The 21381-nt window shown below is 36.5% G+C and overlaps 4 protein-coding genes across 4 annotated transcripts; 1 reads left to right on the top strand and 3 right to left on the bottom strand.

The window, feature by feature from the left end:
* Positions 1 to 109: 109 nt before the first annotated feature.
* AlaRS (alanine--tRNA ligase, cytoplasmic) lies at positions 110 to 5295 on the top strand. Its single transcript, XM_065344180.1, has 19 exons — positions 110 to 247; positions 319 to 522; positions 636 to 824; positions 911 to 1056; positions 1145 to 1336; positions 1404 to 1548; positions 1627 to 1775; positions 1847 to 1973; positions 2045 to 2183; positions 2248 to 2372; positions 2461 to 2614; positions 2687 to 2865; positions 2937 to 3197; positions 3271 to 3524; positions 3614 to 3722; positions 3793 to 3939; positions 4022 to 4192; positions 4273 to 4386; positions 4460 to 5295. Exons 2-19 carry the CDS (start codon positions 319 to 321, stop codon positions 5156 to 5158), a joined length of 3504 nt encoding a protein of 1167 aa, XP_065200252.1. The 5' UTR covers positions 110 to 247; the 3' UTR covers positions 5159 to 5295.
* Positions 5296 to 5368: 73 nt separating this feature from the next.
* Positions 5369 to 6799, bottom strand: LOC135831587 (programmed cell death protein 6-like). The gene is made up of 4 exons (XM_065344186.1): positions 6567 to 6799; positions 6373 to 6479; positions 5987 to 6255; positions 5369 to 5881 (listed from the first exon to the last, which is right to left on the bottom strand). The coding sequence occupies exons 1-4, from the start codon at positions 6629 to 6631 to the stop codon at positions 5780 to 5782; spliced, it is 543 nt and encodes a 180-aa protein (XP_065200258.1). The 5' UTR covers positions 6632 to 6799; the 3' UTR covers positions 5369 to 5779.
* Positions 6800 to 10010: 3211 nt separating this feature from the next.
* LOC135831582 (uncharacterized) lies at positions 10011 to 13665 on the bottom strand. Its single transcript, XM_065344179.1, has 4 exons — positions 13310 to 13665; positions 11925 to 13231; positions 11566 to 11819; positions 10011 to 10780 (listed from the first exon to the last, which is right to left on the bottom strand). The coding sequence occupies exons 1-4, from the start codon at positions 13415 to 13417 to the stop codon at positions 10332 to 10334; spliced, it is 2118 nt and encodes a 705-aa protein (XP_065200251.1). The 5' UTR covers positions 13418 to 13665; the 3' UTR covers positions 10011 to 10331.
* A 2847-nt stretch (positions 13666 to 16512) lies between these two features.
* Positions 16513 to 20529, bottom strand: LOC135834610 (uncharacterized protein K02A2.6-like). The gene has a single exon (XM_065348537.1). The coding sequence runs from the start codon at positions 20527 to 20529 to the stop codon at positions 16513 to 16515; it is 4017 nt and encodes a 1338-aa protein (XP_065204609.1).
* Positions 20530 to 21381: the final 852 nt, after the last annotated feature.

The raw sequence follows: 21381 nt of genomic DNA, 5'->3' as shown, positions 1-21381 counted from the left end.
CATACAGTTTATTCTAAATTCACAACCCTATTACATTTTATTTTACCACAACTTTTAGAAAAATTAATTTTCTTATCACATAGACCGAGACGGAAATTCCATTCAAAAACAATCACAAAACGTTGCCAATTCACCGAACCCGAACGGTTCATGCATATTTCAGCAACGTCGCTCTATTGTGATTGGCGATTTCAAACTTTGAGCAACAAAGGTCGAACGTCGAAATCCAATAAACCGCCACGAAGAGGTGAGGTGAGGTGAGAAGAGGTTGAACTTTGAACTGCATTTTTTATCACACATTCACTTTCGTACATGTAGATGAGAAAGGTGCTACGTATTCTTTACACCTATGCAGTATTAATTACCAAAATCAAGATGAATTCAGCCCTCACTTCCAAAGAGATTCGAGATACTTTCATCAAGTATTTTGTAGAAGAAAAGAAGCATGAATACGTTCATTCTTCGTCAGTTATTCCTCATGAAGATCCGACGTTACTTTTCGCAAATGCTGGAATGAATCAGGTAAATTGAGAACTTGACACTACGTTTCGTCTTTTCAAACATGATCAATAATTTGTCTTGATAATAATTGTCTAGCAACGTAATTAAAACATCTTATGTGTTTTGCTTTCCAGTTTAAACCCATATTTTTGGGTACAGTTGATCCGAACAGCAATTTGAGCCGGTTAACACGTGCTGTGAATACACAAAAATGCATACGAGCTGGAGGAAAACACAACGATTTGGACGACGTTGGCAAAGATGTTTATCATCACACGTTTTTCGAAATGTTGGGTAACTGGGGTTTCGGAGATTATTTCAAAGTACGTTCTTCAGTTTTCGTTATCTCTTGTTGCATCATTCATATTGTTATTATGCAATAATGTGATCGTTTATTGTATGTATTTAGAAAGAAATATGTACCTGGGCTTGGGATTTGTTAACAAGAGTATTCCAGTTGCCTAAAGACCAATTATACGTTACATACTTTGGAGGAAATAAAGAAGCCGGCTTAGACCCAGATTTAGAATGCAAACAAATTTGGCTAGATTTGGGGTATGTATCGACCATAGTAAACAGTTTCCATTTGAATTTCATTGTCAACACTGCTCAACAGTGAGTAATTTTGTTGAATTTATTTCAGATTAGAAGAATCTCGTATTATACCCGGAAGTATGAAAGATAATTTTTGGGAAATGGGAGAAACTGGTCCCTGTGGTCCTTGTTCTGAAATCCATTTCGATAGAATTGGCAACAGGAAAGTTCCAGAATTAGTTAATCAAGATGATCCGGACGTCTTGGAAGTCTGGAATTTAGTGTTTATTCAGTATAATAGGTATGTTTCGTGATTTGTAGAAATTGATTCTTCTTAGGTGTTAACTAAATGATTAATTTATTTTTAGAGAATCAAGCGGAGAATTGAAATTTTTGCCCAAGAAACACATTGATTGCGGTTTAGGTTTCGAACGATTAGTTTCGGTCATACAAAATAAGCGTTCAAATTACGATACTGATTTATTTACACCAATTTTTGATCGTATTTTTGAGGTACCTATCTAAATTTTACATTAAAGAATTTTTTTAAAATTAATTTTCTCATGAATACGTGTGCTTGTGTTTTTGTAGACCAGCGGCGTAAAGGTTAAATATGGAGGAAAAGTTGGAGCCGAAGACGTTAACGGGATAGATATGGCTTACAGAGTTATTGCCGATCATATAAGAACGTTAACTATCGCAATGTCTGATGGTGGTCGACCTGAAAACACTGGTCGAGGGTATGTATTGCGCAATTATTGAATTTTAGCTCTCTATTTTCAGCTTCGTATTGATTCATTAATTTTTTCAGTTACGTTTTGCGACGAATATTACGTAGAGCTGTACGTTTTTCTACTGAAAAATTGAACGCTGAGCCCGGTTTCTTTGCTGCTTTAGTCGATACGGTTGTTGATATATTAGGAGATGTTTTTCCCGAAGTAAGAGTTGTATTACATTTTTCAACCGCGATTTGCGAATTTATGATTTTAAAAGAGAAAACGTTCTTTAGATTCGCAAAGACCCACAGACGATTAAAGATGTTATAAACGAGGAAGAAGCTCAATTTCTAAAAACCCTCAAAACTGGGCAATATTTACTAAAACGAACGATGGAAAAAATGGATCCTGCTGTTAATTCAATTTTCCCTGGTAATTAATTTTCGATAAATCATTCGCCTACTATTCGTTGCATTGAATGCCCATCTTTTTTTAGGTGATATTGCGTGGAAACTGTATGATACGTACGGTTTTCCAATTGATCTTACCCAGCTGATGGTCGAAGAAAAAGGATTCTCTATCGATATGGCAGCTTATGAGAAAGCTAGAAAAATAGCGTTGGTATGTATAAGTACTTTGTGTGATTTAATTGTTTTTGTTTGTTTTCTTAAATTTCGAGTTCGATATTTGTTATTGTTATTAATTGCAGGAATTAAGTCAAGGAAAAGGTAATGCTGTTGTTGACGAATGCAAGTTAGATGTTCATGCCATTGAACAATTGAAATCAGATAATATACCTTTGACTGATGATTCTCCAAAATATAATTACAAAGCAACTACGGATTCCAAAGACGGAGCCTATGGTATTTATTCAATAGAATTGAATTGATTTTCCTACCAAAAAAAATGTCTTATTTAATAAAACTTGATTTCAGAATTTGAAAAATGTGAGGCCAAAGTGGTAGCTATTCGATGTGGAAACAAATTTGTGTCAGAAGCGAAAGAAGGAGAACAGTGCTGTTTAATTTTAGATAAAACTTGTTTCTACGCAGAACAAGGTGGTCAAATATACGATCAAGGTTTCATAACAGCGAATGGTACTTACGGAAGTGAGGTACGTTTTTTTTTTTATCGGAACTTACGTATTTATTTTGATTTTACATTGCTTCTAATTTTCTTTCACAGACTTATTCCGAGCTCATCGTGGATAAAGTAATAATACAGGGTGGATATATTCTGCATATTGGTAAAATAACTGCCGGTGTTTTTACTCGCGGTGGTCAAGTTGCTTTGAATTATGATACGAAAAGACGTCGTTTAATTATGAATAATCACACCGGAACTCATATTTTAAATCATGCTCTACGTGAAGTTTTGGGTCCTGATAGTCAACAAAAAGGATCATTGGTTGCTCCGGATAGACTCCGATTTGATTTCTCTTGCAAGGTAATTGAGAATACGTATTCAATGATACAATAATAACAAAAGACGATTCATTTCAATTTAAAATTTGATTCAGGCTGCAATGACTGTTGACCAAATTCGAAAAGCTGAGAAAATCGTTCAAGATATTATAAAACGTAATGGCGTTGTTTATACTAAACTATGTCAATTGGAAGAAGCGAAAAAAATTTGTGGATTGAGAGCTATGTTCGATGAAACTTATCCAGATCCTGTCCGCGTCGTATCAGTCGGCGAACCTGTAGAAAATTTAGAACATGATCCCTTAAGCAAAGCTTCACTTTTGACATCGGTTGAATTTTGTGGTGGAACGTACGTAAATAATTTAATTCATAGTGGACCGTACGTAAATTATTTTTTTAGTGATTTTTTTTGTTCTTGACATTAAATTTATTTTACAGCCATGTGCATCGTAGTGGACACATTGAAGAATTTCTAATTACTAGTGAAGAAGCAATTTCCAAGGGTATTAGACGTATTATTGCAATTACCGGACCTGATGCTGAAAAAGTACGAAAATTCAGAATTTAGATCATGCTTTTTTTCTCATAATTTTAAAATTTGGTGATCTTTATTTTAGGCTTTAAGAAGAACCGGTGCGCTAAAAGCTCAACTAGAAGAGTTAATTAAATTAGAAAAAGAATCAAACGATTCCAAAGCATTAAGTAAGAAGTGGGTTGAATTAAATGATGAAGTTTCCCATTCTTTGATTTCTACTGGTTCTAAGGTAATTGTTGTCTGGTAATCCTAATGCGAATTCCGTGGTGTACAAGTTCTGACAGTCATAAACTTTAATTTTCTGTCGACAGGACGAACTGCGGAAAAAACTGAATGAATTGAAGAAAAAAGTTGATACGAAAGAAAAAAATGCTCAAAACGTTGAAAATGCCAAAATTGTCCAAGTGGCTAGCGATTTATTAAATCAAGTTAACGGTGAACTCTTCTTAGTAGAAAAATTACAAGCGGGTGCTAATACAAAGGTACCTACTGTTGGATTTATACTGAAATGAATTAGCAAGCGTTTTAGAAAATTGCATCAATTTTTCAAATATGATTACAGGCTGTGGACATGTCATTGAAACATATCATGAAATTAAACAAAGATTTATCCGTTATGTTTTTCACTGTTGATCAAACTAGTGGAAGAATAAGTTGTCTTTGCGCTGTGTCTCCGGTGAGTACATATATTATAACTTTGATTTCTTATAACGCTTGAATTTCGTTACTTAACTTACGTTCATTCAAAGGTGGGAATTCAAAACGGGCTTTCGGGTGACGATTGGATCAAGACCGTTATTCCTGTAATCAAAGGAAAAGGCGGAGGTAAAAAACAGTCCGGTCAAGCTTCTGGTAGCAATTACGCCGCCATCGATGAAGCGATTTCAGTAGCCAAGAAATACGCTAGCGAGCATTTCAAAACCACTGCCAAAGAGAATACTCCACTTTCGTCGTCTTCGGATGGCGCACCTCAAGGTTTATATTCGTACAACGACCTTGTAAATGCAAGGAATAAAATCGCCGAGAAATTCGCAGCTAGAGACGAAGTCTTTGGTGATGATGAGCTGGAATTTTTTGGAAACGGATCGTCGTATTACGTTGCCAATGTTAATCTAAAGGCTCCGGGCAATGTTTCTTTCAATTCTGCTAAAGTAATAGAGTGGTTGAATTATTCTGACAGCACAGTTTGGCCAGTCGTTAATACGACTTTGAAAAAGGGGAAGTCATCTGAAGAACTTTTACAACCTATTTTCAAATATTTGAACGATACGTTGAAAGATAAGACGTTTTTAGTGGGTGATAGAATAAGTTTGGCCGATGTATCACTCTGTACCGCTTTATATCCTATAAGCACGAAATTGAAAAGTCTCAAAAATAAATATATCCATGTTTTCAGGTGGTTTAATACACTTATCAATCACCCACACGTACACAGCGTCATTAGTTAATGTCAAGTATATTTTGTATTAAATTCGCCATGTCAATGAAAATAAATGTCAGTTAATTTTTTTTTCATTCATTTTTAATTTTATTTAATCTGTTATCAAAATGATTTATCAATAAAGAACAGCACTTCTTTCGGTTTCTTTAGTTTTTTTTTCCTTTTTCGGTGTGATGTAGGTAGTAAGTGCATGAACATAAATAAACTGAGCATAGACTTCTCGATAAAAGAAAGTGCAAAGTTATTACGCGTTTATTTATAATTAGCATAATAATGACGGAAGAAATTTATTTATACAATAAAATATCCTCGTAATTTGGTATACATAAGTAAACTTTTGGTTTAGAAATTTTGAACTTTAAAAACACCATACTTACGTAAATGGTAATCTTGTCGTAAACGAGATTCTTCCCATAAATTACAGCAAGTACCAAATTTTCCCATACTTGAATTTGTGGTAATCGTCAAAATTTTATAAACTGAGGTAATAGGATAAAAATACACTTTTTATAAAATTATAAAAATAATTATAATAATGAATCAAACTCGCCACGCTTCATAAATAATGCTGAGTATAAAAGTAAACATGATTGAATGGGTTGAGTAATTTCAAAACGTTCTCAACTGATCAGTTCTTTATGCTGAAAACCAAAGTTAAAAACTGTTCATAATGAATCGTAATAACACCGTCTTGATCAGTGTCGAATTGGCGGAATGCATTCGTTAATGTCTGAAAAAAAATAGAACGTTGGTATAGAATACAGATACGTTGAGTAATTCAAGTACATGAGCTTTTTCAATAGAATCAAGTAAAGCATATTGAAATATTTCTTACAGTCAACAGGATACAGCATTGAATAAAATCGTCAAATAAAATGGTTGCTTTTCCATGCCTATCGAACTTTCTTACAATGGTTTCAACGGTTCCATCAGATAAATTGTAGCCAAAAGTTTTGAGAGCTGTGTGTAATTCTCCTTTATCTATATTACCAGAATTGTCTCGATCGAATGATTTGAAAGTGGCTTGCCAGTCTGTTACGTACTTCCACAACGCTCCAAAATCATCAAAAGATATAGTACCACGATTTTGTTTATCGAACATACCTATTCAGAAAATTATAATATTCTCATCGAAAGCATACAACAATAAAGAGGTTAGGTCTGCGTATGCTTAAACCAGATTACAAAAAACGATTCAGAAATGTGTGTATTTTCGAATACCTATCATTAGTCTCACAGTTTCAGGATTGAAAGGAGTCCATGTACCATTAGATAAAGCTGTTTGTAATTCATTAGCACTGATGTAACCACTTCTGTCTTTATCAACTCTACAGCAAAAGACGAAAGTACCAATAATTCAGCAAGTATAGTAACAATTTAATGATTCATCGAAGTTGGAAAAGTGAAATACTTACCCCTGAAACACACTCCATAAGAAATCCCTATTAGGCGCAGCATTCGGATATTGAGGTTGAGCCATTATTCTGATTTCAATTATTGAGCACCAAATGAGCAATTACAAATTGAAAATATTTCAACAACCTTGAATTCTCAAGTTCATAAATTACTCCATAAATTTCAAAAAATATGTCTACTCAAGAGTGATAAAATAAAAAGTTGCAATATTTTTATTCCTACGCATTTTCCGCTTGTATACGTGTTTTTTGCAGTGTTCTCAAATCAAACGTTGTAATCGTTCAGACGTTTATATTGAATTAATAAACACGAAACTCGTCATTTTCCATCATATTTAATTATATAAAAACATAATTACGAAAAGTAATTAAAACCATTAACGGCATAAAAAGCACAGAGTAAAAGTATACGATGAGAATCGAATATATAATCAAACCACAGACCAACATTCCCCCCTTTGATTAGCCATGAGATTCGAATTCGATAAATTAATTTAAAACAAATAAAAAAAACTTCAAAAAAAATCAATAAAAATTACACAATAAAATGATACGATTACGAATAGAATAAGATACAATAATTACTCAAATTTTCGATAAATAAGATAATCAACCAATCTGTTGAAGGTTGTTACATCTGTTGACTTGGTCAGTAAGTCTGCCAGTTGAAAATCGCCGGAGATTTTTTCGATTTTTATCTCTTTTTCTCGAACCATTTGGCGGATCAAGTATTCTTTCGTCAACAGGAATCGGCTCTCCGTAGATTCGGTCCCTTTTGCGATCTGCCTCGCCGACGTATTATCTTCGTAGATGATTGCCGTTTCTGTAATTCCCAGAATTACTTCGTTGAGGGATCGAATAAAGCTGATTTCTTTAGCTGCGTCGTTCAACGCCGAATATTCTGCAGCTGCCGTTGACGTTGTTGTTCGATTCTGTTTTTTTTTGAAGACCAAGCAATTAAATCGCCGTATTGGTAAATCAAATAACCAGTTGTTGACTTCATTTCATCATCGTTTACGTTGGCAAAAGATGCGTCGACGAATGCGGTGACGGCGCGATTACCAGTTGACTCGTACATAAGGCCAGCATCTTGAGAACCAATGAGATATCGGATAATTCGTTTCGCGTATGCCAATATTTCCGGAGTTGCTACATTTTGAAATCGACTAATGTAGTTTGTAGCATAATTAATATCCGGCCTTGTATTTCGTGCTACAAAGTTGCAAGCGCCGATTATGCTCCTCAGTTCAGGAATTTCATTTTTCTCTTTCGATTTTTGAATTTTCAGGCTGGTTTCCATTGGCATCGTCTGTCCGTGAGCATCGCTCATACCGAAACAATCGATTATTTTCTTGATATATCGAGACTGGTTCAAGAAAATTTTTCCATTTTCACGTTCGCGATTAATTTGAACTCCAAGAAAAACATCCGGCTCATTTATCTTAATTTTCATCTTGAAATGTTGCTTCAACGAATTCAACGTTTCTTCAATCCATACACTATAGTTTGAGACGAAAATCAAATCATCAACGTAGATTGCAAGAATAGCTATTGTTTCTCCGACTCGTTTATAAAAGACACATTGATCAGGCTCGAACGTTGAAAATCCCATTTGTTTGATTTTTTCGCGTAAATCATCAAACCAAGTTCTGGATGAAGTTGGCAATCCGTAAATCGATTTGTTTAGCTTCAAAACTTTCCGTTTTCGATCATATTTAAGACCATCAGGGATCTCAATATACACGTCACGTTTGATTACACCGTATAAAAACGCAGTAACAACATCGGCTAGAATGATATCTAGATTCAAACGATTTGCAGTTAATATGATCCAACGAAATACCGTGGGGTTGATTACAGGTGAGTACGTCTGTAAATCTTCGAAATTACCATCTTGGAAACCCCTAGCAACAAGCCGAGCTTTTGCATATTCACCATCTTGAGTTAATTTGACCGTATAGACCCATTTCGTTGTGATTATCTTCATGCCAGGTACGCGATCTACTACGTCAAAAGTATCGTTTTCTTCGAGAGAAATAAATTCGTTTGTCATGGCGTTGATCCAATCGGATGCGTATTTCGATTCGATAGCTTCGATATAGGTATCAGGAATATTATCACTGAGACAATTCGAGTTGACAATTTTAGCAACGAATGACAACGAATAATTGTGGTCCAAATTTACACAATCTTCTTCAGGTTGCTCGATGGAAAACCCTGGAGTTGTTTTAATATCTTCGATCGTTTTATTTTCAATGAAATCTACGTGGCAAGTACGAAACATTTTCTCACTTTCAGGATCGATTAAATTGTACCCGTTATTAGTATAACCGACATGTAAACGTTGAAAAGCGCGAGGGTCGATTTTGCCGGTTTGAGCTTGGCGTACAGGTGCGTCGATATGCTGAAATGCTATGCAACCAAATACACGAATATTTTCCAGGTTGGGTTTTTTTCCATAGAACTTTTCGAACGGCGTCATCCAGTCATTCGGCTTCGAAGGTAAACGATTCAGCAGGTAAGTGGCACATTTTATAGCTAACGGCCAATATTCGTTCGGTACTTTGGAATCGATTAACAACGAACGCGTTTTTTCCATCAACGATCTCCAGAAACGTTCTGCCTTCGAATTCTGCTCTGGTGTGTATGGGTTCGATGGGTCGATTAAAACGTTGTTTTTCTCAAGTTCTTTTTTCCAGTGTTGGCCATAACGATATTTTTTTTCGTTACGTTATTCCGTTACGTTCCAAAATTGATATTTTTAAAGTTACGTTTTTCGTTATGGTATTTGTAACGAAAAAAACGCTGTAACGATATTTTTCGTTACACTGGTATTTGAATTTTTTCGTTACGTTATTTTCGTTATTTCCGTTACAATTTTTTCGTTACAGTATGATTTTTTCAAAGTATATTGTAATTTTGATTTTCGTAGTGAAATACATGCTTTGTTGAGTTTGTAACAAATAAACCATCATAAGAATGAATTTGAAACCAAAATTTCAAATTTCTGCGATTGTTCTGTAAACTGTAAAGTAATGAGTTGATTTGATAGAGAGCTTACTTGACATTGCTTTACAGTTCACTAATTACTTCATTCAAAATCAAAACATCAAAACAAAACTTCAGAAGTTCAAAATCAATTTTCCTGAAAGTTCAAAATATCATCAATTGAAAACTTTCAATTTGTTATCATTCTCACGTTCTGTAAAGAGTTGATAGAGATGAAAGTTCAAACTTCAAAGTATCATCAATTGAAATCCGACGCAGCTGATGAACTGAGCAGGCTAGAACATCCAACAAACAAAAGTAAAGAGCTAAAACACCGATTTTTTTATTCAAAAATCAAAATCGAAAATGCAGAAAACATCATTGTTTTGATTAAAAATTTTAGATATTTTAATTCAATAACAATGAAAAAAAAAAAATACAAATGAAGAGCTCTATTCCAAAGTGGGTTAAGTCATTTTCAAAAAAAGCACGTTTTACTGATATTTTTACTTCAAAAGTAAGTCAAGTCATTGATTTTTCAAAGTGATTTTTTCTACAAGCAATTGTTCTATGTCCAAAGAAAGGAAATGTGCACTGACCTTTCAAAACAGAACAAATTTTGGCAACAAAAATTTTAAACGCATTTTTTGGTGAAAAAAATGACTTAACCCACTTTTGAATAGAGCTCTTCAAATACAAATCAATCACATAACATAACAATGGCATTTGGCAAATAGGTAATTCACTCGTATTTAAGAATAATACAAAAATCACTAATTATGCAGAAAACTTAGAAAACAATTCAAAATTACAGCGAATCAGTAAAATATTAAACAGAGTTTCATCGGACAAGCGATTCCTTCTTTCACTCAATATAAATTTAAGCGCTGAGAATAATCTCTCACAGGAAACTTCGGTTACAGGAGCGCCTTTCAACGTGTTTCTAATTACGTAAATATTAGGAAATTTTTCCTTATTCTGAACCCAGAATAATTTTTCATCGCCATCTGAATCCATACATGGAAGCTCAAAAAATGCTTCCAATTCATCCTTAAATTTTGCCAGCTTTGATACAACGGACTGTGAAGTAGACACAGGTGCCTTAAATTTTTCAGGAATATTGCGGAGTACTTCTGAGAATTCATCTTCGGTAGCAACGTTATTAGAATTGGCGGCATCAGATTGGGATGAAGAAGGAATCTCCGGTTCATTTTCATTCTCGCAATCTGTGAAACGAAAATCGAAGAGTAATTAAAATTGAATGTATTATCAGTGAAATAGACAAAACAGTTGTTACTTGCGTGTTGAAAATTAAATTAGATGAACTAGGTTCACACTCTACAACTACACACTGAAAAAACGACAACAGCTATAGCAAAACACAAACTACTAAATCTGACTACAAATTACAATGTAGCTATGTTTTTCATCATTCAAAATTGATACAGATTATGAAGAATAGGTATCTACAAAAAGCATCGTAAGCAATAAGCGTAATATAAAGAGTAATACGAGTAGATACAACTAGAAGAATTTTTCATTTTCAAAAACCAAAGCTCAGAACTACGGAGATTATTCATGTAACCTAACTTACCTGTGTTTGTAAGTTTACTCAGTCTATCAAATAACTGTACAAGATAATTATAAGCAACAGACTGTTGATTAATGTCGTCATACAATACTTTTTTGTATCTTATATCGATATATAACGAAGCTGACAATAAAGGATTCGACATAAGCTTACTTTCACGTTCTCGCAGACGCGAGAGTAAATCTTTCGCATAGGTGCAATCTATAAAATGAAATGATTAAGGAACATGGGTTCTATGTACTATCATTTTTACCCTACAATACCAAAAACACCACTGTTGAAGAAGTATAATAGATATGCTACTACGATACTACTGGCTAGAACTACATTATGGCATTAGAACTACGAACTAGAATAATTATCTTGATACTATACTTGTACCTATGCACCTACGGAAGTTTGAATAATTTTGATACTTACTGATTTTGCTCAATTTAATACAACAAGTTCTCCAAATACGATAAAAGCTTGAAAAGCTTATCTTTTCGCCTTGTAGTTTTCGATTGGCTTCATCCAAGGGACTTAGAGCATCTTTCAAGTTGTTCAAATCAACCCATTCTCTGCCAGTAAGTTTCAGCTGTTTCAGATCATAATCTTTCGATTGTTGTCTCAAAAACGTGATTAAATCTTTATTATCAATATATCTTGTAATCATTTGGTAAATTGACATCCATCTAGAAAAAAAAACAGTGAATGAAAAACGAGTTTGGTGATAAGCACAATATAATAAAAATTAGCATCAAATTGGAGTAGAAATTTATTATGATCGTAACACTCACCTAGTTGGAGCATCCAGAATAAATTTTTTGTAGTTTTTATGACCGGGAAACGTTTTGGCTAAATTCAAAAACGTCTTAGTTCTTAGTATTTTGACCCCATTGCGGACTTTCTGGATCAAAGGTAATACGTTTTTATCAGAACAATATTTCTCCGTACTAAGATCACCAATAGCAAGTTGTAACGTGTGAACGCAGCATCTTGTACTAATAATATCATCAAAATCGAACTCTTCAACTACATTTTCGATCCATTTTTCCGTAGTTTTGTAATCATTCACACATGATGACAACAAATCTGCATTATTTTCTGTGCAGTGGCTATTCAATCCATCTTCATCGTAATTATTACTCCTTGTTTCTTGCTCATGTACCTCCACTTCAATTTCGTCAATGCTCCATCGATCATCATCATCATCACTGTCATTTTGAAGAACAGAAGAACTTGGTATTTCAGGCGATGTAACACTTTCAGGCAACGTAACACTTTCAGGCAACGTAACACTTTCAGGCAACGTAACACTTTCAGCTACCGAAACACTAACAGGATCATTTTTATCAGCTTTTTTCTCAAGTACCCCATCCAACAACTCAACCATTTTCAACACATTACTGCCATTATCAGTTGCAATACTGATAATTTGGCTCAATTTCAAGTTGTAGGTTTTCTCCAAAAGATCTTTGACGGCGATTTTTAAATTTTCACCGGTGGGGGATTTTGAATTATTCAAAACCCCTAATGTAAATATATGAAAGTTCATATCTTCGTCAACGTATTGTGCATTTACTGCAATGAAAGATCTTTCTAATCGTGTTGCACAATCTAATTGGAGGGAAAACATTTTATTTTTCAACGTATCGCTAATCATTTTAACAATGTCATTCGCAGCATCGTTGATATCGCTTGTTATTTTTTTACGATTAATGGGTTTTATCAATTTACTCTCTTCAGATGAGTTTATGAATTTTGCAGATTGAATTCCGCCCATTATAGCATTTTTTATGACCGTAAACCCGGAACAATCGATTGTGGATAATGGCAAACCGTTTTTTGTTACCATTTCTACACAAGCATTAGCAAAACGATTGTAGTCCATATTAATGGTAATTTGAGGTGAGGTAGCGTAAGATGTGATATTGGTTTGGAAACATCGTCTCTTTTTTGCTGGGGCTGCTGCATCAGAAGATTTAGATGTTATTTCAGACGATTGTCGCTTGCGGCCTCCGCTTTCCTTCGTTTTGATATACAAGGCAAATGTATCCGGGTGGTGTCTTTTTAGGTGCTTCTCACAGTTACCAGCGTGTATACCCTACAAATTTAAAGAAAGTTGAAATTAAAAGAATCAATCAAGAGAAGAATTATTTGTTGATTACAAACATTTTCTTACCTTCACAACTTCCTCGCATTTGGTGGTATCAACATTACAGGTAGCTGTGTCTTCTACTTCATTAAGTTCAAAATACTCATAGACCTTACTTTCCTTTTTGCGTCCCATTATGTAGGAATTATAAAATTTATCAAATCAAGTTTCCATATTCATATTCATTCACGATCACGACATTCACGACAATGCACATTTTTTCTAATTTAAAATGATTTAAATTAATTTCTTTCTAAACAGTGAAGAGAAGAAATGTAAAAGCCGGGAAAAGACATTTATTTTCATTTTTTTTTTTTGACTTGACTCTGAATTTTCTCAGCTAGAATCAAAGTCTTCAATTTTAAGGGTTTCGAGAGTTGAGAGTACATGCAGCAGAAAAGAAATGAAAAAATAAGAAAAATGACGTTGTAACGAAAAAAATTACAAAAAATGTAACGAAATTTTTTCGTTTTTCGTTACGTTACTTGAAGAGAAATATCGTTACGTTACGTTTCAGTTACACAAAATCACATGATCACAATAACGTTTTCGTTACAGTTCCGTTACTTGTCACGGAAAAAATTTCGTTATTTTCGTTTTTCGTTACAGTTACCGTTACGGGACGCCAACACTGCTTTTTTCATATCACCTTCGACGAATTCTTTAGCGTTGTCGCAACGAAATTTACCAATGTTGATATCTGGATACTCGATTTTTACTTCACGTAGGTAGTTTTTGGACGCAAGAGAGACATCGCTTCGGCTAGTAATACAGTAAGATGCCGCAAAATTAGAAAAGTCGTCGATGAAACTGATCACATATTTTTGACCAGCAGAGCTTTGCTGAATTGGCCCTAAAACGTCAGAGCAAATGATTTTGAATACTCTGGTAGACCTTTCTCGTTCTTTATTGTGACTGGAACGATGTGACTTCGCCAATTTACACGTTTCACAATCTTTGAACTCAGTATCAGAAATATTCAACTTTGGCATACCTTCGGAATGTGCAGGAAGTTTATTTAAATATTTTCCAGAAGGGTGGCCCATTCGCCTATGCCATAAAATTTTCTCTTCTTTTTTCTTCTGTTCAGCAGCACTGGTATTAGGTTCGGTAACAGTAACAGCTGGCATAACGAAAGCTGACGAATTCTCGGAAAATAAACTGGTATCTCGTAATTCGTCGTCGGAACGATTTTCGACATCACTTGCCAAAAAATATTCAATTTGTTTACATCGATCAATTCGTCTGGCAACCAAGATAGAAACGTTCGGATCTTCTCTTAGAAACAGGTAAGCAAATTTATCATTGAGATACATATCGATGCCTTTCTGAGTTAAACGATCCTCAGAAATCAAATCATATTGCAAATCTTCGATATATAAAACATCGTTCAAAATAACAGTAGTGACTTCATTTTGATTATTTCTGACGATCATTTTCAATTCGCCGATGTACGTTGGCACTAATTTGGTGTTTTTATCCGCACTTTGGATTTCCTTAGATGAGATTGGACGTACATTTGACAACAGTTCCAAATCATTCACCATATGATCTGTAGCTCCGGAATCGAGTAAAGCTGTACGTAATGTTGGAACAGGTTCGTGAGCTACATTTGATTTCTGAATTTCGTTTTCAGATTCAACAACTCTGGCGATGAATGAAAAAGGAAGCTTACTTCGTTGAGATTGAGACTGAGATTGACGTTCATTTTGTTGATTAACTTTCTTTTCTTCATTGTTTTGATTTCTATTAGAGTTGTTTTGAGTTTGATCACCTGAACTTTGACGATCATTTCGATTACCGTAGCTGCCGTTTCCATTTCTCTGATCGTTTCGAAAGTTGTATCGTTGATTGTTGGAGTTATAATTCGAACCATGACGATTACCTCGATCTCAATTATAGTTGGAATTTCGTTGTTGACGATTTGCACAATCACGACTAAGGTGACCATGACCATTACACTCGTAGCAAACAATTTGCGAAGTTGATGAAGAGGGATTTGTTTGCCGATCATTACTGAGGTAATTTCTTTGACGATTCTGATACTGATTCTGATGATTATTCGAATAATGACCGAACACTCTATTATTTTGTTCAGATGACGTTTCACGATGCAAGTAATCAGAATCTTCAACAGCTTGTTTAGTTAATGTTTCAAACGTTTTTTCTTCTGTTGACAAGTTCGAAAACCATTTACGTAGATCGTTGAATGAAGCAGGAAGGGAAGCTCGGAATTGCTCGATTTCGTCTGCATCACTGAATGTGCCGCCTGCCGCTCGATACTTTTGGACAGCATCTTCGAATTTCTCGATATCGTTACCTTAATGCCAAATCCGAGTATGTCCAAAATTTTCGATTTTTTGATTTTGGTATCACTGGAAAGCTGATGCTCAGCCGAATCTAGTGAAATAAATGATAAACCTTATAATTATTATGAAAATGTAAAAAAATTGAATTTAAATAAATTTTAAACATCGAGTATGTCCATTTAGAAGCTAAAAGCGAGTATGTCCATTGAGTATGTCCATTAAAAATAAAACCATCAATGATTGTGTTCCAGCTTGTGATTTCAACTATTTGTGAGGTTTCATAGATCAGGGTAAATAAATTACTAATCCGCATTACAAAATATTCTAAACAGAACTCAATGAACTCATTGTGACTGCATGATAACAGTGATTACACATTTGACCATCTTCCGCAACTTTGATCTACGAGAGCTTTCAAATGGTTGAAGGTACAGCTTTCGATATACAACCATTTTAAAGAGGATAATATTACGAACATTTTGATACATTAAAATACGTATGTGTCCACTCAAAACTTTCAGTAATTTCAGTTTGAAGTTCAATACTTGCAGCTTGCAGCTCTTTTTCGTAACTTCAAACTTCGAAAACTTTTGAACGGTCGCATGTAGAGCTTTCGGTAACAGCTCATTTTCAAGAGGATGAAAATCCGAACATTTTGCTGTATTAAAATACCTATGTGTAGAATTCGCGTTATTCGAATAACGAAATCATTAAATAAAATATTATTAATCGTATATTTACATAATAATGAACGCATTACATATTCGGATATTAATGTGTCGTAAGTAAGAGATAAAGATAAATGCCGTAAACGTGGCGGCTATAACGTTGCAACGTAAATGCAACGTTGTCAGATTTGGTTCATTCGAACCGAACGTGGATACACTACAGTCTTCCCGGTGGCGAAATGAAATAAATGTTTCATTTATTTAAGACGTAATCGTTGAACTTCGAAGGGATTCGAATTTCGCGCTTCGGGCAACCAATTGTAGTGTCCTGGACTCTTGGACTCGAATGTTCAGTTGAGCTCGATGGTGCAGCTGGACTGCTCACATATCCCGACGGTTCCGGCGGCGGATCGTTACTTCGTATTTCAGGGATCTCAACGGCGGCAGGTTGAGGAGTCACGCTCGACTGAAATTCTTTGAGATGAGAACTATTTCGAGTATAGGTACGACCTCCTTTACTGATGTCGACCTCGGTACCTCGAGTTGCTACGACTGTCGCTGGCTCTGGGTCGAAACTTGGCGTGAGCTTGTTCGTTTTCTGCTCGTTTCGGACTAAGACCTGTTGACCTGGTACGAACCGGGTGGCGTGACGACTATCGTTGGCGTATATTTGACCCTTGTATTTCCGTAGATTTTCTCTATCTTCCATCTCGGGATCGGCTTGATAGTTTTGAATCGATGGAATTTGGTCACGTGGGCGGAAACGAAACACCAACTCGGCAGGAGCTACTCCAGTTGCGTGATTAGGAGTATTTCGCATCATGAGTAGAAATTTCTGGATTTCGTTTCTCCAATCCTTCCCCTCGATTTGAGCAATTTTCAGGGTCTTGAGGATGTTTCGGTTTTGTCTTTCTACGGCTCCGTTGGACTGCGGCCAAAACGGTGTTGAGTAAAACATACGAATGCCATACTCGTTGCAGAAACTTTCAACTTCGCTTGCGTGATGTTGCGGAGCATTATCGCACGTGATGATGGACGGGTAACCGTATCTAGCGAAAATTTCATGCAAGGTTTCAACGATGAATTTTGCCGTAGATGTCTTCGTGATTTTGATTTCGTAGAACCGGCTGTATAAATCGACTACTACGAAAAGGTAATCGCCTGAGGGTAATGGTCCCATGAAGTCGAAAGCGACTTGATCCCAAGGACGTTCCGGCAATAGACGACGACGTATCGGTTCGGGCGGCTCGAATTTCGCAACTGCTTGGCAGGCTGGACACGTTTTTACTTTGTGTTCGGCTTCAGCGTAAATGTTTGGCCACCAAACCTTCGTTCGAAGACGCGCTTTCAGGCTGACAATACCAGGATGACCTTCGTGGGCAAGGTCTAAAACACGTTGGTGTAACTGAGAAGGTACGACGATTCGGTCTCCACGTAGAATGATGTCGTTGTATACGCTGAGTTCACTGCTGATAGCGGTATAGGCAGCTGGCATTTTGGACCAATTGTTAGACTCGATAGCGTTACGTAGTTCGACGAATTCGGGATCATTCAGGGAAGCTTGTTCGATTTCTTTCAGCGTCATCAGCTTCGGAATGCTGGCATTGATGACAAGATGAATATATGACTCGACGTGATCGTGCGAACGGTCAGTACTGGATACTAGTCGACTAAGGGGGTCGGCGATATTGTTTTTCCCCGCTTTGTGGACCAACTCGAAGTCATATCCCTGCAAACGAAGGTGCCATCGCTGTACTCTCAAGCTCTGGTTTAGATCGCTTGACGTTAAGATCAGCTGGATCGGTTTGTTGTCTGTGATAAGCTGGAAGTGGCGCCCGTATAAGTAATAATGGAAACGCTCTACTCCCCAGACAAGGGCAAGGGCTTCCTTCTCCAGCTGAGAGTACCTTCGTTCTACGTCGGTTAACGTCTTGCTAGCGAAATCGACGTACTCAGGACCTTCGGCGCCTATTTGAACTAGGACTGCACCGAGCGCGTTTGGACCCGCATCGCAATACAGCTGTGTTGTGTATCGCGGATTGAAATTCTTCAGGATGCGGTCCGTGGTCAACTGAGCTTTCAGTGCTTGAAACGCACTTTCGTGTTCTTGTTCCCATTTGAAATGAACGTTTTTGCGCGTGATATCGTACAACGGTGCTGCGATAGCGCTGTAATTCGGAATGAAACGACGTACAAAATTAACGAAGCCCAGGAAGCTTTCAACTTCGGCCTTGGACGTTGGTGCGGACCATTCCAAGATTTTGGCTCGTTTTTCGTCTGAAACTTGAATTCCACCTGGAACGATGGTGAAACCAACATACTCGATTTTCGTCGCGTAGAAGATGCATTTATCGTAGTTCAGCGTGAGACCCTTTTGCTCGAGCAAGTCGATCACTTGATTTACATAACGGAACAGTTCTTCTTCTGAGTTAGCGAATATGAAGATATCGTCGGCTGAATTGATTGCGAAACCAAGAAGCTTCAGAAGTTTGCGCAGGATACTTTGGAAAATACCAGGTGCGCATTTTATTCCAAACATGAGACGTTTTGAACGGAATAAACCTCGATGCGTTATGAACGTTGTAATCACCCTGGACTTAATCTTGAGTAAGATCTGGTAAAATGCACGGCGTAAATCGAGACGGGCGAAACACTTTGCGCTCTTAACAGCGGCGCGAATATCCTCCATCGTTGTGAACGGATAATCTTCAGTGATGATCGCTTTGTTTGCATCACGCATATCGACACAAATACGAATTTTGTCGTTATGGTGTGAAATTACCATATTCGATACCCACGGTGACGGAGTATCTACCGGCTCGATGATGTCGTTTTCCAGCATACTGTCGAGTTCCTCGTCGATTTGATCTCGTAGATTGAGCGGTATGGGTCTAGGTTTCTGTCGATGCGGCGGTACGGACTCGTCGATGGGAATGTCTATTTCAACATCCTTCAGTAAACCAATCCCTTGGAAAACTTTGCGATTCGGTGAAATCGTCGAAGTTACGGCGTTAACGTTGGACTGTGGTATGCGAATCTCCAACACTCCAAGATCAGTCGCTGTTTCTCGAGACAATAACGCTGGTACATTGTCCTGGTCGACGACTACGATTTCGGCCACTAGCGAACGATTACCAACACAAATTTCTGCGGAGAATTTGCCAACTATTGCGAGAGGCTCCGAAGCACCGAATGCAAATAGCTTTTTATTTTCATTGTTACGCACTTGAGACACGACTTTAACGTTGCGACTTTTCAACGAACACCAATCACTTTTCGATATGATGTTTTCATCAGCACCAGAATCTACGGTGAACGCAAACTGAACTCCTCCGACGGCGCAAGGAAGTTCTTTGGCACGAGCTTTACTCGAAACGTGGAACACGTAGTTAACCGTACTAACTTGATTTACCGATTTCTTCCCCGAGGCGGACGAATTTTCGCTTTTTTCATCAGACGACCTTGGCGGTTTCTTTCTATCACGGCGGCGCGATTTATTCTGAGGTTTATCCTCCTTCTGATTCTTCTTTGCGTGACAGACGCTATCGAAATGACCAATTTTATGGCAGAAATGGCATTCTTTTCCCACTGCTGGACAAGAATCATCTTTCGTACGATGTTTGGACGAACCGCAACCATAACAACTGATTTTCGAATCATTCGATCGTGTAGAATTCGACGACGCAATTCTATTTATCGAGTTTACTCCAGGTATGGACGCTGGTGTAGATTTCGGCTCAAACGCTGACAACTGTGACGACACGGTTTCGATTTTCTGAGCAATTTCTTGAATAGCGCCTACTGACAGTACTCTCTTTTCAAGACATTCTTTGCGTATTTCTCCGTTACAACATCCGGCGACGATTTGTTGACAGAGTTGAGCATCTTCGTCAGAGTACTCACATTTCGTCACTTGTCGTCGTAAACGATTAATAAACTGTTCGGTCAGTTCATCCGGACGTTGGATTATTTTACTGAACACATACCTTTCGTAAGTAACGTTGCTTTTAGGAATGAAGTATGCGTCTAAAAGCCTTATGGTCTGTTGATACCAAGTTTCCTCGTCGGATTTCGTTTCGTTACCAGGTATTGCATAATAAATATCTTGCAAATCCATACCACCTAGTGATAACAGGGTAGCTTGCTTCTGTTTATCGTCTGTGTATCCTTTCGAAAGAATATATAGGTCGACAGCTCGCTTCCATCGAATCCATTCCGAGGAAGCTGAAGTTGAGTGAACATCAAACGCTTTGATGTTGGATTGATCCATTTTCGAAAACGGAGTTTTACCACACAACACTGCACTGATAATTACGAAATTACCGGCACTTTAAAACTGTCTTTTTACTTTCACCGACTGCGCCATTGTAGAATTCGCGTTATTCGAATAACGAAATCATTAAATAAAATATTATTAATCGTATATTTACATAATAATGAACGCATTACATATTCGGATATTAATGTGTCGTAAGTAAGAGATAAAGATAAATGCCGTAAACGAGGCGGCTATAACGTTGCAACGTAAATGCAACGTTGTCAGATTTGGTTCATTTGAACCGAACGTGGATACACTACACTATGTGTCCACTGAAAATTTCGAGTATTTTTAGTTTAAAGATGACGTACGTAGTATGCAAAAATCAGTAAAATAGAAGTACTCATAAAATCGTTATTTTTACGCGAAATGATAAAAATTCAACACCAATCGACTAGGAATTTCATTGTCTTTAATTTAAGACTGCATAACAGTTCACCCAAACCCGCGAACAATCGAAAAAATTTGATTTTTTACATGCAAACTTACGTTCTGTTACTGTTTACTTTACAACGGAGGAAGGAAAATTGCGTACCTATGTCCGCACTTGTGTTGTTCTAGGCTCTAGTATTTGTAGGAGACAGGTTACCAAACACTATTTGGATTAATGGTTAACTAAATATAAATTATCATCAACTTAATTATATTTAAAACCTAAACAGATACTGGAAATTCATAAGAAATTTGGGACATACTCGGATTTCAATTCTTAACAACATATCAAAACCTGAGTATGTCCATCACCGCTTGAAAAACATTTAATTACACGTACTAAATTGAGAAATTTTACAAATGTAGCTCAGA

This window comes from Planococcus citri, chromosome 1, assembly GCF_950023065.1.
Source record: "Planococcus citri chromosome 1, ihPlaCitr1.1, whole genome shotgun sequence".
NCBI lineage: Eukaryota > Metazoa > Arthropoda > Insecta > Hemiptera > Pseudococcidae > Planococcus > Planococcus citri.
Note: the sequence above shows the minus strand (reverse complement) of the source record. Positions and strands in the feature narration are given on the sequence as shown.